This window comes from Monodelphis domestica, chromosome 1, assembly GCF_027887165.1.
Source record: "Monodelphis domestica isolate mMonDom1 chromosome 1, mMonDom1.pri, whole genome shotgun sequence".
NCBI lineage: Eukaryota > Metazoa > Chordata > Mammalia > Didelphimorphia > Didelphidae > Monodelphis > Monodelphis domestica.
Genome location: NC_077227.1, coordinates 722,628,711 through 722,648,790, shown reverse-complemented (window position 1 = coordinate 722,648,790; position 20,080 = coordinate 722,628,711). Strand labels below are relative to the sequence as shown.

Sequence of the window (20,080 nt, the reverse complement as noted above, 5' to 3'; positions counted from 1 at the left end):
TCTTTTTCGCATTTGTGCTTTTTTAATTTTCCCTCTAGGTTTCTCAAATATATCATCTACAAAGAGTAATAATTTTGTTTCCTCATTGCCTCTTCTAATTCTTTCAGTTTATTTTTCTTCTCTTATTACTATACCTAGCATTTGTAGTACAATATAAATAGTGATGACAATGGGTATCCTTGCTTCATCCTTGATTTTGTTTGGGTGGCTTCTGGCTTATCCTTATAATAATGCTTGTTGAAGCTTTAGATTGATGCTTAATTTAAGGAAAGGTCTATGTATTCCAATATTTTCTGGTTCTTTGAATAGACATGACTGTTGTATTTTTGTCAAAAGCTTTTTCTGCATCTACTGAGGTGATCATATGGTTTCTGTTGGTTTTGTTAATATAATTAAGCTGATAATTTCCCCAATATTGAACCATCCCTGTGTAACTGTGTAATTGTGATATATTGCTGTAATCTTGTTATTAGTACCATATTGGGGTCATAAAAGAAATTTGGTAGAATTCCTTACTCAGATGCTTTTCCAAACAAGTTTATATAACATTGGACTTAATTTTTCTTTAAATGTTTGGTAGAATTCACTTGTATATCCCTCTGGTCCTGGAGATGTTTTTACTTGGGGAATTTATTAAAGGCTTGTTTTGTTTTTATATGGGGTTGATAACATTCTATTTTACTAATCTGGACAATTTATATATTTTTTAAATAATCGTATTTGGCATGTAATTGGGCAAAATTATTCCTAAATTGCTTTTGTTTCCTCTTCATTGATTGTTAATTCATTCTTTGTGCTTTTGATACTAGTAATTTGGTTGTCTTCTTAAGTGAAATTAACCAATAGTTTATCTATTTTATTTTTTCCCTAAAAACCAGCTCCTTCCCTTATTTATTAGTTGTTTTCTTTGCATTTTATTAAGTTCTTTTGATTTTCACCATTTCTAATTTTCTGTTTAGTTGAAGATTTTTAATGTTCTTTTTCTAGGTTTTTAAGTTGCATGCTCAATTCATTGATCTTTTCTTTTATTTTGCTGAGGTAAGCATTTAGAGATATAAAATTTCCCCAAAATACTGTTTTGATTGCATCCCATGAATTTTGATGTTTTCATTCTCATTTCATTCTTTCATGAAATTATTGTTTCTATGATTTCTTTGACCCACCATTCTTTAGGCTAAGATTATTTAGTTTCCAATTGTTTTTTAGGTCTTTCTTCTGCTGCCCTTTGTTGAATGTAATTTTATATCATTGTAATCTGAAAAGGATACATTTTATATTTCTGCATTTCATTGTGAGGCCTATTATATCTTACATTTTGGTGATGGTGCCATATACTTTACATATTCCTTTATATTATATTCCTTTCTATTCCCATGTAATTTTCTCCAGAGGTCTTATCATATCTAACTTTTCTAAAAATATGTTCACCTCTTAACTTTTCTCTTGTTTATTTTTTTGGTTGTATTTATCTAGTTCTGACAGGGGAAGGTTGAGGTTCCCCAATAGCATAATTTTATGGTCTACTTCCCCCTGTAAAGACCTACGTGAACTAATGAAGATGAGAACATTGTACATAGTAACAGCCATATTGTGGAATAATCAACTGTGATAGACTTAGCTACTCTGAGCAATATACTGGTGTAGGAAAATTCTGAGGGATATATAAAAAAGAATGCTATCCACACCTCCAGAGAATGAACTGTTGAGTTGGAATGTAGATCAAAGCATATGATTTTTCACTTTTATTTGGGTTTTTATTTGGGGGTTTTGGTTTTATGTGATTATTCTTTTACAAAAATGAACAATATGGACGTTTTGCATGATAATATATGTATATAACCCAGATTAAATTGTTTTCCAGCTCTGAGAGGGAGACAATTTGGATCATATAACTTGGGAAAACTTATGTGGAAACTTGTTATTACATGTAACCAGTCAAATAAAAGCAAAATGTCTTTATTTCTACTTGTAACTCATATTACTACATTGTCTATTATACCTTTTATTAACATATAATTTCCTTGCTTTGTTCTCTTTTTAAACTCTTACTCACCATTCCAAAGAGCCTAGCTTATTTCCTCCTGCATGAGTTTCAGCTTCTCTATATCACTACATAGACCTGAAGTTTTTATTCCTATAACAGAAGCTCTTAATCTAATTAGTTGCTATAATATTCTAATATGCCAAAAGTATATCCTTTCTAATTCTATGGCTAATATTCTGTTATTATGATTGACATCCTATACACAATTTACTAACTGGATCTAACTTTTTATATAAATCATAGTTGAAGTTATCTACCTAAAGGATTATATATGATCGTTTGGTTTATGATCAATAATATAAAAGCAATACAAATTTTTTCCTTTCAGTGGCATGGACTCCCAGCTGAGCTCAGTCCAAAATATGAAGCAGTAACTTATTTTCCCTAGGGGACCTTGAAGAAAGCTTCTGTTCCCCTGAGCTTTATGTACAGTGTTGGGTACCTTGTGAGGATATTGATTGCCCTGCTGACATTTAGCCTCCACGTTGCTGATTATGAGGAATAAATCTATCCCAGACCCATTGCCACCAAACTGAGCAGAGAGCCCAAAGTTCAGGCTGGATATACTATAACTGAGAAGTCTGGGGTCCTGTAAGTAGCTAGTGCTTACAGTCTGACTGAATCTGCAGGACATGAGATTTTCAACCGTGTTGATACAGACAAGGAGACTAGAGACCGAGTCATCACGTCTCTCCTCTGGCATCTACAATGAAAAAGAAAGCACAAATATTACCAAAAGTTAACCAACTTTTACCTCACTGACTTCCAAGAAAAACCAGTTGAGCTGAGCATGGTTAGTTCCTTATTCTGTAGTAATCTAAATTTCCCCTTGTTGGGCTAAGCTAATGCTCCCATTCATCCTAAATGTGACTCCTACCCATTCATCCCAAAGGTACTTTGTGCCCATCCATTCTAAATAGGCCATCTGCCCATTGGAACCTAGTATTGGTAAAGGGTGGGTGGGATCTTGAATGATATAATTTTAGGGTATTAAAAAAAGGAAATAACTCATTCAATTGTTTTAAGATTATGAGGAAAATCTAACAACTCAGCTTTGCTGAAAGGCACTGGTCTCTCTCAATAAACTTGTCATTGGCCTAGAGCAACGTTGGCACACATTTTCAAGTTTGTGTGCCCAAAGTGCAGCTTCAAGCTGCCTGTGAGCCTATTATCCCAGAAAGTAAAGGGAGGAAGTTTGTGCATTGGTCTGCTGGACAGGGGGGCGGGACATGCAAAAGTCCTCCAGCACTGGGAAGAGGGGGAACCAGAAAAGTAATGGATTAACATGCAGAATAGGATTTACATTTTTGGATATGACCTGGTTGGAGATTTATTTTACTGTACTATATGTAGATGTTATAAAGGTTTTACATTTCTCCTCTTTTTTTTGCTCAGTGAGGGAAACAGGAGGTAGGAGAAGAAAAAAAATAATTGCTAAAAATAAAAGTAAAATTTTAAATAAAAATACTTTTGTAATGAGGGTCTAGAATATGTCTAGACCTCCTGACATGGAATATGTGTACAGGATACACATTTAATATCATTTATGTGTTAAGTACATAGAGTCTGAGAAAGGAATAAAAGGTGAAGAGGTGAAGAATACAAAACAAAGGAAACTTTAAGAGAAAAATAGTGAAGAAAATAAGACAGGTGTGGCATTAGGGCCACCTGAAGGATAATACACATATATGCATATACATATAGAGAAAATAAGGGAGAAAGTTCTAGTATGTAGGAAAAAAGGTTTAAGGAAATTTTTCTCAAATAAGTACAATGAGATGTTTCATGCAACAGGCTACTTTGAGTGATTCTAAGGTTACTAGAAGAATATGTAAGATATCAGCAGTTATAAACTCAGATTTGCTTTGGTTAAAATATGTCCAAAATTAAGAGCTTTTGTTTATTAGTAAAATTATGGTAAAGAAGAAAGAATGGTCATTTAAAATTTAGATTAGTTGAAATTTGGAAGCCATATGTAGCTCGTGAACTGATTATGCTTTGTAAAAAAAATAGTGCTAAATTCTTGAAATTATTACTTGAATATTCTTTGAATATTATTTCATTTGACCCAGGTGTAATTGGAGTCAGTTTGGTAAGGCAATTAGGTTGTCGGATTTACTCTGCTATTTGAATTCAAGACAAAATATTAGGTCAAATTACCTTAGTTTACCAATTTATTATCCTAACATAAATATGATAGTTCATGCTATTAAAAAATATATCATCAAAGATTGGGCTAAATACAACTTTGGGTTCTAACCATTGATCTGTACTATCTAAATCTGTAGTTCAGGTTTAGTTAAATAAGCATCTAGTAGTCAGGAGGACCTCTAAAGTCATTTATAAAGAATTTTTACTTAGCTTCAGAATTTCTTCCTTTCCAATAAGAACAGGAATGAAACAAGGATGCCCCTTATCACAACTATTATTTAACATGTTACTAGAAATGCTAGCTTTAGAAACAAGATGAAGAAATTGAATGAATTAAAGTAGACAATGAGGAAACTAAATTATCGCTCTTTGCAGATATGATATACTTAAGAGAATTCACAAAGAAACGAGTTGATATAACTTTAGCAAAGTTGCAGAATACAAAATAAATCCACAAAATCCTCACTATTTCCATATATTATCAACAAAGTTCAACAGCAAAAGATAGAAAAATTCATTTAACCCTAGACAATATAGAATATCTGGGAATTTACTTGCCAGGACAAACACAGGAATTTTATAAACACAATTACAAATTCCTTTTCACACAAATAAAATCAGATCTAAACAATTTGAAAAATATTAATTGCTCATGAGTAGGTCAAGATAATAAAACAAAAATGACTATTCTACCTAAGTAAAATGACTATTCTACCCAAGTTAATTTACTTATTCGGTGCCATACCACACAAACTACCAAAAAATTATTCTATAGAACTAGAAAAATAACCAAATTCATCTTGAAGAACAAAAGGAATTGATGAAAAATGTCAAAGAATGTTTTCTAGCAAGCGCCAGATGAGAACCCATTTTCCACCTGACTTGTGAAAATACAAAATAAAATAAAAAATACGTGGCAAAATCATGAGGTTATGATACGTTTTGTAAATCTCAACGTTTCCCAGAACACCCCCTACACGCCTTTTCCAGTCATACTACCCCAGAACAAAAGAATTGGCCCCTCCCTTCTTTCTGAAGTCTCCCTTTGCCCTTTTACATTTGTTGAACTGCTTTTTCGCTCTCTGGGCATTCACTAGGGCCTCGTCCTTTTCTTCTCCAGAAAAATGTTTATCCTTTCGATCCTCCTCATCTCACAGGACATATCTCAGAACACATGGAGGTGTTTACAAAAGCTGCTTGACTGTGGTTCGCCAGAGTTCAGGCATGCGCAGAAGGCACTGCAGCTCCCAGACTACCATTCCCAGAAGGACTTGCGGGCACTGGGACAAATTTCCACACTCCTGGGAATAATTAAAGGTTCTTTCCTGATCTATCACTTCCAGACGGTCCTCTGTCTCTTCCTTACTTTCCTGTGGCCGCTTTCTCCTTCGGTGTTTTAAGCCCACCTGGGATGTGGTGAGCTGAAAGTCCTAAGCAACGCCAGGCGCAGGCTGAGACCGACGGCAGGGGTGCAGAGCACCTGGAGCTGGTTGGGGAGCAGGGAGAGAGAAAGGGAGGAGCTGCTGCCTGAGATTGAAGTGTGCTAGAGAGTCTCACAGTCCTTTGAGTGCTCCGCATTCGGAGAGATGGAGCTTTTGGGGGCGTGGTAGGAAAAGATCTAAAGGAATCTGAAGGCAGAGCCCCCACACACACACACACTCACACTCCCTTCCCACGTGACCCCGAGGAGCCGTCCCTCACTCTTCTGGTCTAGGTCCTTCCTCCCGTTCAGATTGAGTGAGTAACCTCCTCGTGTCAGTCTCTCCGGGCCTTGGTCCATACTGCCTGGCGCCTCATTTTCTCTCAGCATACCCCTCTTCTCCCAGCATCCTTCTTGGTTACCACCTCCTCGAGGAAATCTTCCCGGACGCTGATCAGAGCTCTTCCCCATCCTGAATTCTCGTGTCTATTCTCCTGTTTTATCTCTAAAGAGATTCTGTTCTTCAGTCACTTCCAGGAGAGTAAAGACTGTTTCCTCCTGGTCCAGCCCCAGATTCCCTCCCTGGTCTCCCCCTCAATGAAGAAGTGGGAATCTGTGCCCTGAGAAGAAATCCGCAGCCTGAGCCTCGCTTTTCATGGTGCCCGGTACCTCCCCACCTGTCTCCTGTGGCCTCTGTTCACCCCAGGAGGCGGGAGCCCTGAGGAGGAGGGGATGGCGCCTGTGCCCCTGCCAGCCAGGCCCGACCAGGTGAGTGCCAATTGCTTCTTTCCCGAAATGCCATCTCGGGCCAAACACCTTGGGCACATTTCTTTCTATGTACCATCACTCTGGAAACTGCCCTTTTGAGAATCATGTGTTTAGGGCTAAAAGACAACATAGAGATTAATTATCCATCCACCCCCTTTCCATACATAAATTTTGGGTTCCAATTTCTTTCCCTCCCTCAATCTCCTCTCCCACACATTGAGAAGGTAAGCAGTAGGAAAATCTATAGGCATATAAAGTCATGCCAGACATTTACATATTAGCCATGTTGTCAGTTTTTTAAAGGTAAAAAGGTTTAAGAAATTGGAAAAAAAAGTTATAATCTGCCTTCAGAGTTCATTAATTCTCCATTAAAATATTCATTGTTCTTTCCTTATATCAAGATAGGTAAAATTTTCTCAGCTGATCATTGTTATACTTTATAGTGTTCTGGTCAGTCTGCTTACTTCCCTTTGCCTCACCTTCTAGAAATCTTACCAGGTTTTTTCTGAACCTCTCCTCCCCAGAAGGTTTATTAATACACAATAGTATTCCATTACAATTATATCTATCTTATTGAGCCATTTCTCAACTGATGGTCATTCAATCAATTACTAATTTCATCACCTGGAAGAAAAAAATTGCTAAAAATATTTTTCTACATTCAGATCTTTTACCATTTTCTTTGATCTTTCTTGGAGATTGCTAGGTCAGAGGGTATGCACAGTTTTTTAGCCCTTTGTGCATAGTTCCAAAGTCACAAGTCAACCAATAGTACATTTTTTAGTGCCCCTATTTTTCCATGTCCATTCCAGCATCCATCATTTTCTTTTTCTATTTTGTTAGGTGATCTGATAGACATGAAGAGGTATCTCTATTTAATTTACATTTCTTTATTAGTAATTTAGAGCATTTTAAAAATTCATTATTGATATCTTTAAATTCTTCAGAAAAGTACCTGTTCATATCCTTTGACTACTTTTCAATTGGGGAATGACTCTTATTTTCATAAACTCTGCTGAATTCCCTATAGATTTGAGAAATAAGGCCTTTATTAGAAGAATTTTGCTGTTAAAAACTTTTTTTTCCATTTTCCTGATTGTCTTCTAATGTTGACTGCATTGGTTTTCTTTTTGGAAAGACTTTAAATTCATGAAATTAAAATCATGCTACTTAATATAATCCTTTCTATCTCTTGTTTGGTCATAAAATCTTCCCTTATTCATAGATCTGACAGGTAAACTTTTCCCCACTCCCCATCTTTTCATGTCTAAAACATATATCCATCTTGATCTTATATCGATGTAAGGTGTTAATTGCCTAGTTTCTGCCACACTGGTTTGTAGTTTCCCTGACAGGTTTTGTCAGATACTGAGTTCTTACCCCAAAAGCTTGGATCCTTTATTTTTCAAACACTAGATTACTGTTATCATTGATTTCTGTATATTATGTACCTAATATAGTCCACTTTATATAGTCATATAGTTTGAAATCTGGTGCTACTCAGCCACCTTCCTACACAGGTGTTTGTTTTTTTTTTTTATTCCTCTGATATGCTTGACCTTTTTTCTTCCTGATAAATATTATTACTTTTCTTGCTCTATTAAAAATCCTTTGGCTGTTTAATTGGTATAGCATTAAATTAGCAGATTGAGTTAACATTATAATTGTTTCAGCTTATCTATGAGCAATTAACATTTTTCAATTTAGATCTGTCTTTATTTGTGGGGAAAGTGTTTTGTAATTATGTTAATAGTTTCTAGGAATGCCTAATAAGTAATTTATACTGCCTGCAGTAAATATCTGAGGAATTTCTCTTTTGATTGCTGCTGGGTCTTGCTGGTAATATGTAGAAATGCTTTTTGTGATTTATGTGGATGTTCTCTCTATTTTTTTCCCCATTTTTTTTTATTTCTTCTATACTGTCCTGTTGTCTCATAGAACACTTGAGTTCTTTTTTTTTTTTCAGGGAGACTTCTAATTTGGTCTAGTTTTCTAACTTCTAAACTCTTTATCCTTCCATTTTTTCCCCCTCAAGAGCTCTAATTTCATTTTTTAATGTCTTACTTCATTTCTTCTAAGCAGGGAGTGAGCTTCTGGTATCTATCTGGACCTTGCAAGGTCCACACTCCCTGGGGCTTCTTTTCTTCCTCCCAGCATTGCCCTGGGTACCACCTCATTTAGGAGTCCTTCTCTGATGCTGTTGCTGATCAGAGCTCTCCCCATCCCCATCAGACAGATGTCTAAGATACAGGCTGATAGTATCGAGGTTTAGCCTGGAGGTGCATCTCTCTATCCATCTTAAATCTAAAGGAGGACAATTATCTCAGGGTCCTATAGGAGTCTAGGAGTCATGAGGATGTAAGGGAGCAAAGGAATTTCCCTGATAATAGTTTGACTGAGTTTCTGGGGGTACAATGCCCGTGTCACTACCACTAGCTCCATTCTACTTAAATCATAGCCCCTTCCTCAAAGGAAGAGAGAAAAACCCAATGCTTATAGCCATGCAGTATAGTCATGAAAAACAAATCCACTCATTTATCATCACTTTTCTGTCAGCAGATGAGTAGTATGTTTCACTATCTGTTTTGGAGTGTAAATTTTAGATTACTCCACCCTGCTTAGTCTTTAGAATTCTAGCAACCAGGAATGTATACACCCCTACTTAAGGATTAAGTGTTGAGGAGGATGGCCTATGACTGATATGTGCTAGCATGTGACAAATCGAGAACAACTGACAGACCCCCTGGACTGTCCTCAGTCAAGCTTAAGCTACCATTGGTACATGTGAGATGCAGGAAGTGATGTAAAGAATGGTCTATATATTTCATGTCACTTCCTCTCTCTGGGCTCTCTCTTGCTCTCTCGTAAACTTTGGGCTTTTTCCACATTGGGAGCTTGTGTTGGTATTCTTGGCGTTTTGGTGGGTTTTGACGTTTGCAGCTTGGTGGTGAGGTGACTGATTCCTCCTTTCCTTGACCTCCAACTCCTATCTGACTTGCCAGAGCAGTCCAATTCCCTTTCCTCTCTCTCTTCTTCTTAATTTCTTCCTTCTATTGTAATTAAACCACCATAAAAATCCCAAACTGACTTGAGTATTACATTGCGATTGAATTTTAATCCCTGGCGATCACTAAAATAATATATTCAGTCAACAACCCCTAATTTTTACCCCTTACAGGAGTCATGGTTGGATAGTGTTTGTTGGAATAATTTTGTAAATGGTTTTCTTGGTTCTGCTATTTTACCCCTTCATTGCTTCATACAAGTCTTCCCCGTTTCTCTGAAAATCTTCCTTTCCTAATTTCTTGTGGCACAGTTATATTCCATTATATTTATTAAATTTGATCAACTTTTCCCAGGTTGATGGGTTTCTCTTTGTTCAGAGGACATTGGTATTACAGAAAGCACTGTTATGTATATTTTTGTACTTATGAATCTTTTTTCTTTTTTTGGTTTTTGATATCTTTGAATACATACAGCTAGAGGTATTATGACTAGGTCAGAGAATTTATAATGTTGAATGTTCTTTTTTTGTCATTCCAAATTGCTTTCTATAGTGGCTCTGCTAATTCCCAGCTCTACCAACAGTACACTAATATGTCATATGCTCTTATTTATAAAAGAGGGAAAAAAAGTTAAGTTAATTGGACATGAAGCTCAGTAAGTCAATAGTTCATAATAATTAAGTTCCTATTATATGCTAGGGATTGACTAAGTGCTAGGGATAGAAATGAAAAAAGAAAAGACAACCCCTGTCCTCAAGATTTCAGTCTAATGAAGGAATGCAATACATCAAAGGAAGCTGAAAAGGAGGAGAGGTGGTTCTCAGCTTCCTGTGGAACAAAGCAGAATAGCTGATGGAAAATAAAGAATTAGCTAGATAAGCCTGAGACCTTTGTAAAGAAAAGCTTTGGGAATAATTTATTGCTCCTCCATTCATCCCTCAAGTGATAGGAAAAGACAGTTTTAGAAAAAGAGGAGGGTACAGCATGTGGCTCAGGAGATTGAGAAGCAAGCCTGGAGACAGGAAGTTCTGAGTTCAAATGTGACCTCAGACACTTCCTTCTTGTGTGACCCTGTGCAAATCACTTAACCCCCATTGTCTAGCCCTTACCATTCTTCTGCCTTAGAACCAATACACAGTATTGATTCTAAGATGAAAGGCAAGGTTAAAAAAAAAAAAGATTAGATTTAGAATCATGAGTGCCAAAAAAGGAACAATGTGAATTTATATCAAATGAAGTAAAACAAGTTGTTAGAAATTACACTTCCCAGTTATATGGCAATAACCTTGACAATCTATATAATGGATGGATAATTATACATGTGTTTTTTATGTCCAGATTAACAAATCCAGAAGTAAACCATTTAAATTAGAAAAAGAAATTTTAAAATCTATAGATAAGCTTGTACAGTAAATGAAAAGAAAAAAAAAAACTTCTTGGGCGGCTGGGTGGCTCAGTGGATTGAGAGCCAGGTCTAGAGATAGGAGGTCCTAGGTTCAAATCTCACCTCAGATACTCCCTAGCTGTGTGACCCTGAGCAAGTCACCTAACCCCCATTGCCTAGCCTTTACTGCTCTTTTGCCTTAGAATCAATACACAGTAATGATTGTAAGATAGATGGTAAGGGTTTAAAAAAGAAAAGAAAAGAAAACCCCTCTAGGATCTAACGGAATAAATAATAAATTCTATCAGACATAAACAATTTGTTTTATTACTTTATCACCTATTTTTAAAAATAGACAACGATCCTACCAAATTACTTCCACATGCAAATAAAATAGAGAATTTAATTAATACAATGAGGAATTTAAAAAAGAGTGAAAGAGAAAAAGAAAGGAATAAGTATGAAGGACCTTAAGCCAACATGGCCTAGACCTGAGTCTTAAGAGAGAGATCAGTCAGTCCTTAATCACTCACCACAAGATTTGTCCAAGCAAGGATTCAGTGGGAGAGAGTCTCCTCAGAGGGAGTTCCAGCTAGAGTCAGCTTTCTTCAGACTGTCTTCAGAGCCTCCTTAGAGACTCTTCTTCTCAACAGCCTCCTTAGAGACTGTTTTCAGAGCTCTCTCACAACACCCTCCTTAGAGACTGTCTCTCTGAATGAATCTGAGCTCCTATTTAAAGGGCATTTTCTCCTATGTCACCTCCCCTAAGTCCTTATATCTATCAATCACAGTAGACATTTTTTCAAAGGACAGACCATCTTAGTCCACACCTAAGAAGGTGTAAATTTTTGAGTAATTCACACCAGGAAAGCCCTGAGTAAGTTTCTCAGCTCTTTGTTCCTTGTAAATTCACAAGTTGCTTGACCTTTATAGGTGCTTATCTTAAGAACTTTTTGCCTTATTATAAGTATGGGTTTAAGTACTTTTCATTGTTCAGAAAAGAGTTTACAACTTTATCTTCCCCTAGGGAAGACTTAAGTAGGTGAAGTAGAGTTCTCACATTCCTGATCTAAGTAGAGTTCACTGCCCAAATGGGGAATGGTCTTAATCCAATCTTATGCAGTAGGGTCTGGGAATTTTTAAGGTTCACAATCCCCCCTAAATGATCATTGGGAGACTAGTCTCCCCATTGATCATTTAACATAATCGTCTTGTAATCCTAAATGCACTTCTAACTATAGATATACACAATATTCAAATTTCTAAGAGGAAAATAGACTAGTGAGGGAGGAAATAGAAAAGAAAGAAAGCAAAACCAATGTTTTGCTGGGCGCATTGACAGAAAGCCAAATTAGGGGCAGTCTCTTTTGTCATAAATGTGTACATTTACAATAAACATTAAATCAAACTTCAGTTCAATCAACCATATCCAAAGTTCATTCTTGATCTTCTTTACATAGTCTGGTTTTTCTGGCATCTTTCTGCAACAATTCATTCTCTGGATTTTGGAGTTAACAAGCTTCTTCCTTGAAGATCTTTTCTCGAACAAAAATCAAAATCTTAGATTTTATGTAAAAATACAATCTCAAACAAAAAAGTCAAAATTCTTAGATTTTAAATTAAAATACAATCCCCCCTGAAGTAAGTGTTAAAAAAACATCCAGTTTAGCTCAATGTTGAGTTATGGGGGTGTTTGAGTCATTTATCAAAAGAATAGAAAAATAATCTGAAACATAAGGGGAAAAAATAGGTCCTTGTACAGGTCCAATTTAAAGTAATTTCTGTCCCACAAGTCTGTAGGACAGAATGCAGTAATATTTCACTTAGCCATTTGTAGCCAAGACTACAGGAAATTGCCATAATATAAGAAGAAAAGAATTAGAATTCTGTTTTGATAGGGAAGCGTCATTCCCTCGTCTGACTTTTTTGTCATTCTCAGGAATATAGGGAGCCAGCATGATAGTCAAATTTTGTACTTGTATGAGTACTTCACAAAGAGTGTAGATACAAGGAAGTCCTACGACTTAACATATGTCAAGCGTCACAACCTCAAGTCCACATTAATTTCAACTCCTTCCATATTGGCATAGAAGTTCATCAATCCCACATGGATTGGTTTCATTTTGGCCTGTGTGTTCACAGTGGAGAGTCAGCTTAAATACAATTTCTGTTCTCGGCCCAGGTGAGGACCTCACCTGGGATTATGGGGAACTCTGGGAGCTACCAAGGACTTCTGGAAATTGAAGTCCGGGGTTCAAATCTCCATTTTTACATCAAGGACTCTTTGTGAGATTTTGGTTCCCTTTTGGACTTACCCATAGGAATTTATGTATTTAGTTAGGATATTAGATAGTGGGTTTAATTAGTAGATAAAATAATTAGATACCACACTTTCCCATTTTCCTTTCCCCATTCATCCCTTCTCTGTCAATAAATTCAATTTTATTTATATGTAATTTCCCTTATCTAAATACATATAGCGAGTGGGAATAAAAGCAAATTAAAGCTACTCTGAAGTTCCACATCACACTTATCAGATTGAGTATTGACAGAAAATTGACCTGCTGGAATTGTGGGAAAACAGGCATATTAATCCACTTTTGATGGAACTGAGATCTCAGCCAACTATTTTTGAAGGAAAGCTGGAACCATGCTGAGAAAATTTCTTAACTTTGCATACCCATTGACCCAGTAATACCACATTAGGTCTAAGGATATTAACAGAAAAGGGCTCAGATGTACAGCAGCTTCTATATGGTGTCAAAAATTGGAAATTGGGGAAATCCCCATCAGTTGTGAGATGACTGAACATGTTATGGGATACAAGGTGATAGAAAACATTGTATTAAAAGAAACCATGACCACAACTTTTTTTAACCCCTACCTTCTGTCTTAGAATCAATACTAAGTATCAGCTCCAAGGCAGAAGAGCAGTTAAGGACTAGGCAATGAAGATTAATTGACTTGCCCAGGGTAGGACATGTCTGAGACCATTCTTGAACCCAGGACTTCCCATCCTTAGGTCTGGCTCTCTAACCACTAAGCCAAAGAAACTTTTTCCATAGAATCTGTGAAAGACTTTTATTAATCAATGCAGAGTGAAGTGAACCACCCAGGAGAAAAGTTTATCCAGTGAGAATATTTGTAAAAACAAACAATGTTGAAAGTTTTAAGAACTCTTATCACCACAGTGACTATTTTCCAAGTGCATTAGTGATGAAACATGCTTGCCAACTTCTGACATTGATGGAATGGATTTGTAGGGCATCCATTGTGACTGACACATTTTAGATATAGCAGTGTGGGAAATTGTTACAAAGATTTTGCTTTTTCCAATAGGTTGGGTAAGTGAGAGTGCTAGAAAATAGATGTTTTTGTTATGAGTGGTCCTGAGACTGGAGGAGAAAGAATGAGAAATAATCCCTTTTGGTGTGGGTGGTCCTCTCTCCTGATATACCTTTTTTTTTTTAAACCCTTACCTTCTACCTTAGAATCAATACTGTGTAATCCAAGGCAAAAGCATGATAAGGGCTAGGCAGTGGGAGTTAAGTGACTTTCCCAGGGTCACACAGCTAGGAAGTGTCTGAAGCCGGATTTGAACCTAGGAATTCCCATCTTTGGCTTGCTTCTCAGTCCACTGAGCTGCCCAGCTGTCCCCCCTCCCCATTTTATAATTGGGGTTTAGGATTCGAGTGCTTGATTCATATCTGTTTTGGGGGGAAATGTTTGTGTTAAAGTGAATTAAACTAGAGAGTGAGGAGTGAAGTACAAAGAACACAAAGCTATGTGTCAGATGGCTTCTGTTAGAGACTCAGCTGTAATTTTTAAGAGTTGAATGAAGTGAGTCATAAGTAATCATAATAATAAAAATGTTTTTAAATACCATTAGCTGAGGATGAATTAAAAATAGAATAGCAGTGGGGAAAAGATAGTGATGAGATAACAGAGTCCTCCAAGAACTGATTATGATGATATATTATCATTACAAAAAGAATTTTAAAATCTAGTTTGGAGGCAAAGGAGATCAGATCATAGTAAAGACCCTTTATAGAGCAGAATGGAATGTTGGTGATAAATAGGAATGCCTGGGAGAAGGTTAAATGACTAAACTCTTCCTTGGCTTTTGTTTTCTATTTGAGAAATGATCATTGACCTCAAAAGGAAAGAACCCAAAAGGTGTCAACAGGAAGTGGACAGACAAAGTCAAAGGAGACAGACAGGATCCAGCTGTTCTAAAAACATCTCTAATATTTGCTCAGTCTTTATCATATGTCTGAAAGATCTTGGAAGTCAGGGGAGGTGCCACAGAACTGGAATAGGGGACTGTGCCAAGTTTCAAAGACTTAAGGGTAGATTTTGCCAAGCCTAGGCTAATGATTTTGAATCTGTCACATTCCTAGAATTCATTGGTAAATGAGTGGTTGGGGAGTAATTAGAAATGGCTGTTTTAGTTTTTCTATAATGCTTTCTGCTATTTCACCACTTTCATTTCTGGAAAAGTAATTCCCACACCCTCCATGTTTTGCCCTCCTTTATATCAAAGAAACTCAAAACTACCCATTGTGGTGAATTTTTTTGGCAGTTCCTAAAACATGCTGTCCTAGTATTCTCTATCTTCTCGACTATGAAAAGTAGTAACTTTTTTTTCAACTATTCTGTTCATCTACTTTTTTTTTTAAGTTTTTAATTGTTGTCTTTGTGTATAATGTTCTGGTGGTTCTACATATTTCTCTCTGTATCAGTTAATACACATCTTCCAGTGCTTCTCAGAATTCCACATATTTGCCACTTCTTACTGTATAATAATAGTCTTGTTTTATTAGAGAAGAAAAAGAAATTGAAGGCATCAAAATAGGCAAGGAGGAGACCAAATTATCACTCTTTGCAGATGACATGATGGCCTACTTAAAGAATCCTAGAGACTCAACCAAAAAGCTAATTGAAATAATCAACAACTTTAGCAAAGTTGCAGGATACAAAATAAACCCACATAAGTCATCAGCATTTCTATATAATTCCAACACAGCTCAGCAGCAAGAACTAGAAAGAGAAATCCCATTCAAAATTACCCAAGACAAAATAAAATACTTAGGAATCTATCTCCCGAGACAAACACAGGATCTATATGAACACAACTACAAAACACTTTCCACACAACTAAAACTAGACTTGAACAATTGGAAGAACATTAACTGCTCATGGGTAGGACGAGCCAATATAATAAAAATGACCATCCTACCCAAACTCATCTATCTATTTAGTGCCATACCCATGGAACTTCCAAAAATTTTTTTTACTGATTTAGAAAAAAACATAACAAAGTTCATCTGGAAGAACAAAAGATCAAGGATATCCAGGGAATTAATGAAAAAAAAATACAAAGGAAGGGGGTCTTACAGTCCCAGATCTCAGACTATATTACAAAGCATCGGTCATCAAAACAATTTGGTACTGGCTAAGAGACAGAAAGGAGGATCAGTGGAATAGACTGGGGGCAAGCAACCTCAGCAAGACAGTATATGACAAACCCAAAGATCCCAGCTTTTGGGACAAAAATCCATTATTTCATAAAAACTGTTGGGAAAATTGGAGGACAGTGTGGGAAAGATTAGGCTTAGATCAACACCTCACACCCTACACCAAGATAAATTCAAAATGGATGAATGACTTGAACATAAAGAAGGAAACTATAAGAAAATTAGGCGAACACAGAATAGTATACATGTCAGACCTTTGGGAAGGGAAATACTTCAAAACCAAGCAAGAATTAGAAAGAGTTACAAAATGCAAAATAAATAATCTGGATTACATCAAATTAAAAAGTTTTTGTACAAACAAAACCAATGTAACCAAAATCAGAAGGGTAGCAACAAATTGGGAAACAATCTTCATAAAAACCTCTGACAAAGGTTTAATTACTAAAATTTATAAAGAACTAAATCAATTGTACAAAAAATCAAGCCATTCTCCAATTGACAAATGGGCAAGGGACATGAACAGGCAATTCTCGGCCAAAGAAATCAAAACTATTAATAAGCACATGAAAAAGTGCTCTACATCTCTTATAATCAGAGAGATGCAAATCAAAACAACTCTGAGGTATCATCTCACACCTAGCAGATTGGCTAACATGACAGCTATGCAAAGTAATGAATGCTGGAGGGGATGTGGCAAAGTGGGGACATTAATTCATTGCTGGTGGAGTTGTGAATTGATCCAACCATTCTGGAGGGCAATTTGGAACTATGCCCAAAGGGTGATAAAAGACTGTCTGCCCTTTGATCCAGCCATAGCGCTGCTGGGCTTGTACCCCAAAGAGATAATGGACAAAAAGACTTGTACAAAAATATTCATAGCTGCGCTCTTTGTGGTGGCCAAAAATTGGAAAATGAGGGGATGCCCATCAATTGGGGAATGGCTGAACAAATTGTGGTATATGTTGGTGATGGAATACTATTGTGCTAAAAGGAATAATAAAGTGGAGGAATTCCATGGAGACTGGAACAACCTCCAGGAAGTGATGCAGAGCGAGAGGAGCAGAACCAGGAAAACATTATACACAGAGACTGATACATTGTGGTACAATCGAAGGTGATGGACTTCTCCATTAGTATCAATGCAATTTCCCTGAACAATCTGCAGGGATCTAAAAAAAAAATACTACCCACAAGCAGAGGATAAACTGTGGGAGGAAAAACACCGCTGAAAAGCAACTGCTTGACTACAGGGTTGGAGGAGATAAGACTGAGGAGAGACTCTAAATGAACACTATAAAGCAAACTCCAACAACAGGGAAATGGGTTCCAGTCAAGAACACATGTGATAACCAGTGGAAACATGCGTCGGCTATGGGAGAGGGAAAGGCGGGGGGGGGGGGAAGTGGAGGGGAGAAAAAGAAAATGATCTTTGTTACCAGTGAATAATGTATGAAAACGACCAAATAAAATAATATTTAAAAAAAAATAGTCTTGTTTTCATTTGCTATTCTTTCTACCTCTCTTTTATTGGTGAAAATTCAATTTGTTTATCTTTTTTTTTGCCCCCAAGAGTTCTCTGATTTATGTTTTTGTATGAACTTAGTTGTGGCCTTGGTTTGGTTATAGAGAAAGGATCTGGCAACATGGTACAATGAGAATAGTTCTAGATTTGGAGTCCAGAGGACCTGGGCATTGCAGAGCTGGCATTTATTCCCATTTTGACATTTACTTCCCTTTCTGGGCCATATTTCTCTCATTTGTATAATGAGACAAGTTGATTCTAAAGTCTATTCCAGCTCTAATTATATGATTTGGAAAGTAATGGTCCTCCAAGACCCTTTGCAGCTGTAAATGTTTTCTCACATAATATTGTAGACTTGTAATATTGTAACTCTTAACTAACAGTTAGAGCTATCCTGGTTAATCACAAATCTTTTTGGTGTTTCAGGAATCAGTGACATTCAAGGATGTGGCTGTGGAATTCACCTGGGAAGAGTGGAGATACTTGAACTCATCACAGAGAAAGTTGTACAGGGATGTAATGCTAGAGAATTATAGGAACTTGGTCTTTTTGGGTAAGAACAGCTACTCCTTTGGACTTTTACTATAATACTGGAGGCTTTCAAGAATTTAATAGTCATTCTTTGGCATAGAAAAGGAAGTTAATCCTAATTCTTTTGTTCCCAAGAGACATAGTACTTATGCCCCTTGCTTTAAGGGGAAAAGTCTTTGTTTAGTATGCCTGGAAACTATTTTTTGTATTGGTTGTTATCTTTGAGAATGTCCCATTTCTTTTCCTTCAGATCCAAGATGTTCTGTTTAATTTTTGTATAATGATCATCATATAAAAATGTTCCTAAGCAAAAAGTGAGTCAAATGCAATATTTTTCCTAAAGCATATACCATATGTACCTATTGTTCCATGATATAGAACATAATTCAGTGTTCTTTTTTCTGCCCTTGAAGTATTTCTAACATGGCTACTTGTTTTCCAAGAACTGCTTGCACTAGTTCTGAATGTTTTTTTTTTAATTAAGTTTTATAGGGTTTTTAAAATATAAGTTCTCATTTGCCCCTCCACTGAAAACAACAAAAATTCAACTCCTTGCAACCAGTCCATTTCACCCTCCATGTTTGGGGACATTTGAGGGGGATAGCAATCTCAGGCATAATCACTTATATAAGCAGTGCCCTTGATGGTATAAGATACATTCTACACCCTCATTCTCATACCTTTCTTCTGAGAGTAGTGAAGATTATTTCATGCATCTGTTTGCATCTGTTTTATGATGTATTTCTGTGATGATTGTTCCTAGAACTTTTTCATTTTCAATAACAGGATTTGCTGTTTCCAAACCAGATATGATCTGCCAATTGGAAGGGAAGGAAATATCTTGGATAACAAAGCCAGATGTTCCAAGAAGCAGCTGTCCAGGTGATTACCTAAAATGCAAGTTGAGGGTCTTTGGAAAATACAGTCCTATTGTTCATTTTAAGGCAAAGGTTGAACAGAGTGGTCATACTTCTCATATAGGCTTATCAGACCTGTTGAGAAGAGCTGAGACTTTAAAGTTTCATTTTTTTAAATTCAAAAAGTTACTTTGTGATGTTTTTTTATTCACGTGTGCCTTCATTCTTAAAGAAATTTGTTGCCTCAGTCTGGGGTGAGTATTTATCTCCTCTGTTCATTGAAGATTATCTTATCTTAAGCAGGCATTCCCTGGTTTTGTTTGCAAGAATTCATTCTCTCTTTTAAAATAAGCACATGGAGGAAGCTAGGTGGCTCAGTCAATAGAGAGCTCCTCCTGGAGATGAGAGTTCTTGGGTTCAAATGTTGCTCCAGACACTTCCTAGCTCTGTCTCTGGGTAGAGTCACTTAACCCCAGTGACCAAGGCCTTACTGCTCTTCTGCCTTGTAATCAATACTTAGTATTGATTCTTACATAGAAAATAAGGATAAAAAATAAGAAAATAAAATAAGTTCAAATATTAAAATATTCACATTATATCCTTTTTGCTCCTTTTGATATTCTCTTCAGTTTCTTTTTATGCTTGTTACTTTGCTCTTCTTTTCAAAAATATTTAATTTTAATCTAATTCCTCTTTATTCAGTATATCATTTCATATGTCATCTTGTTCTTTATGTTTTGAAATTATATTTAAAAAAGCACAATGATATATCCATATGTTATTTTTCAGAAAAATGACATCAGCTGCTTAATAACTATCTATTTTGAATTCAGTGTCAAAATTTGTTTTCATTTTAAAGTATCTTTGCTAATCTGATAGCTAATTGGTAATACTTCCAAATTGTTTTCATTTTTACTTCTT

At 36.2% G+C, this 20,080-nt stretch overlaps 1 protein-coding gene across 4 annotated transcripts in view; it reads left to right on the top strand.

The window, feature by feature from the left end:
• The first annotated feature begins 1,041 nt into the window (after positions 1–1,041).
• LOC103104949 (zinc finger protein OZF-like) overlaps positions 1,042–20,080 on the top strand; it is a 42,489-nt gene continuing 23,450 nt past the window's right edge. Inside the window, exons 1-4 of one of the 4 annotated variants that reach the window (XM_056812955.1) lie at positions 1,042–5,611; positions 6,153–6,383; positions 18,198–18,324; positions 19,089–19,184. In XM_056812955.1, the coding sequence (XP_056668933.1) occupies positions 6,348–6,383; positions 18,198–18,324; positions 19,089–19,184 (259 nt within the window). In that variant the 5' untranslated portion in view covers positions 1,042–5,611; positions 6,153–6,347. Of the gene's footprint in view, positions 6,384–18,197; positions 18,325–19,088; positions 19,185–20,080 lie in introns of all 4 variants that reach the window. The other 3 variants (XR_008915440.1, XM_007477694.3, XM_056812961.1) reach the window with 3 other exon arrangements.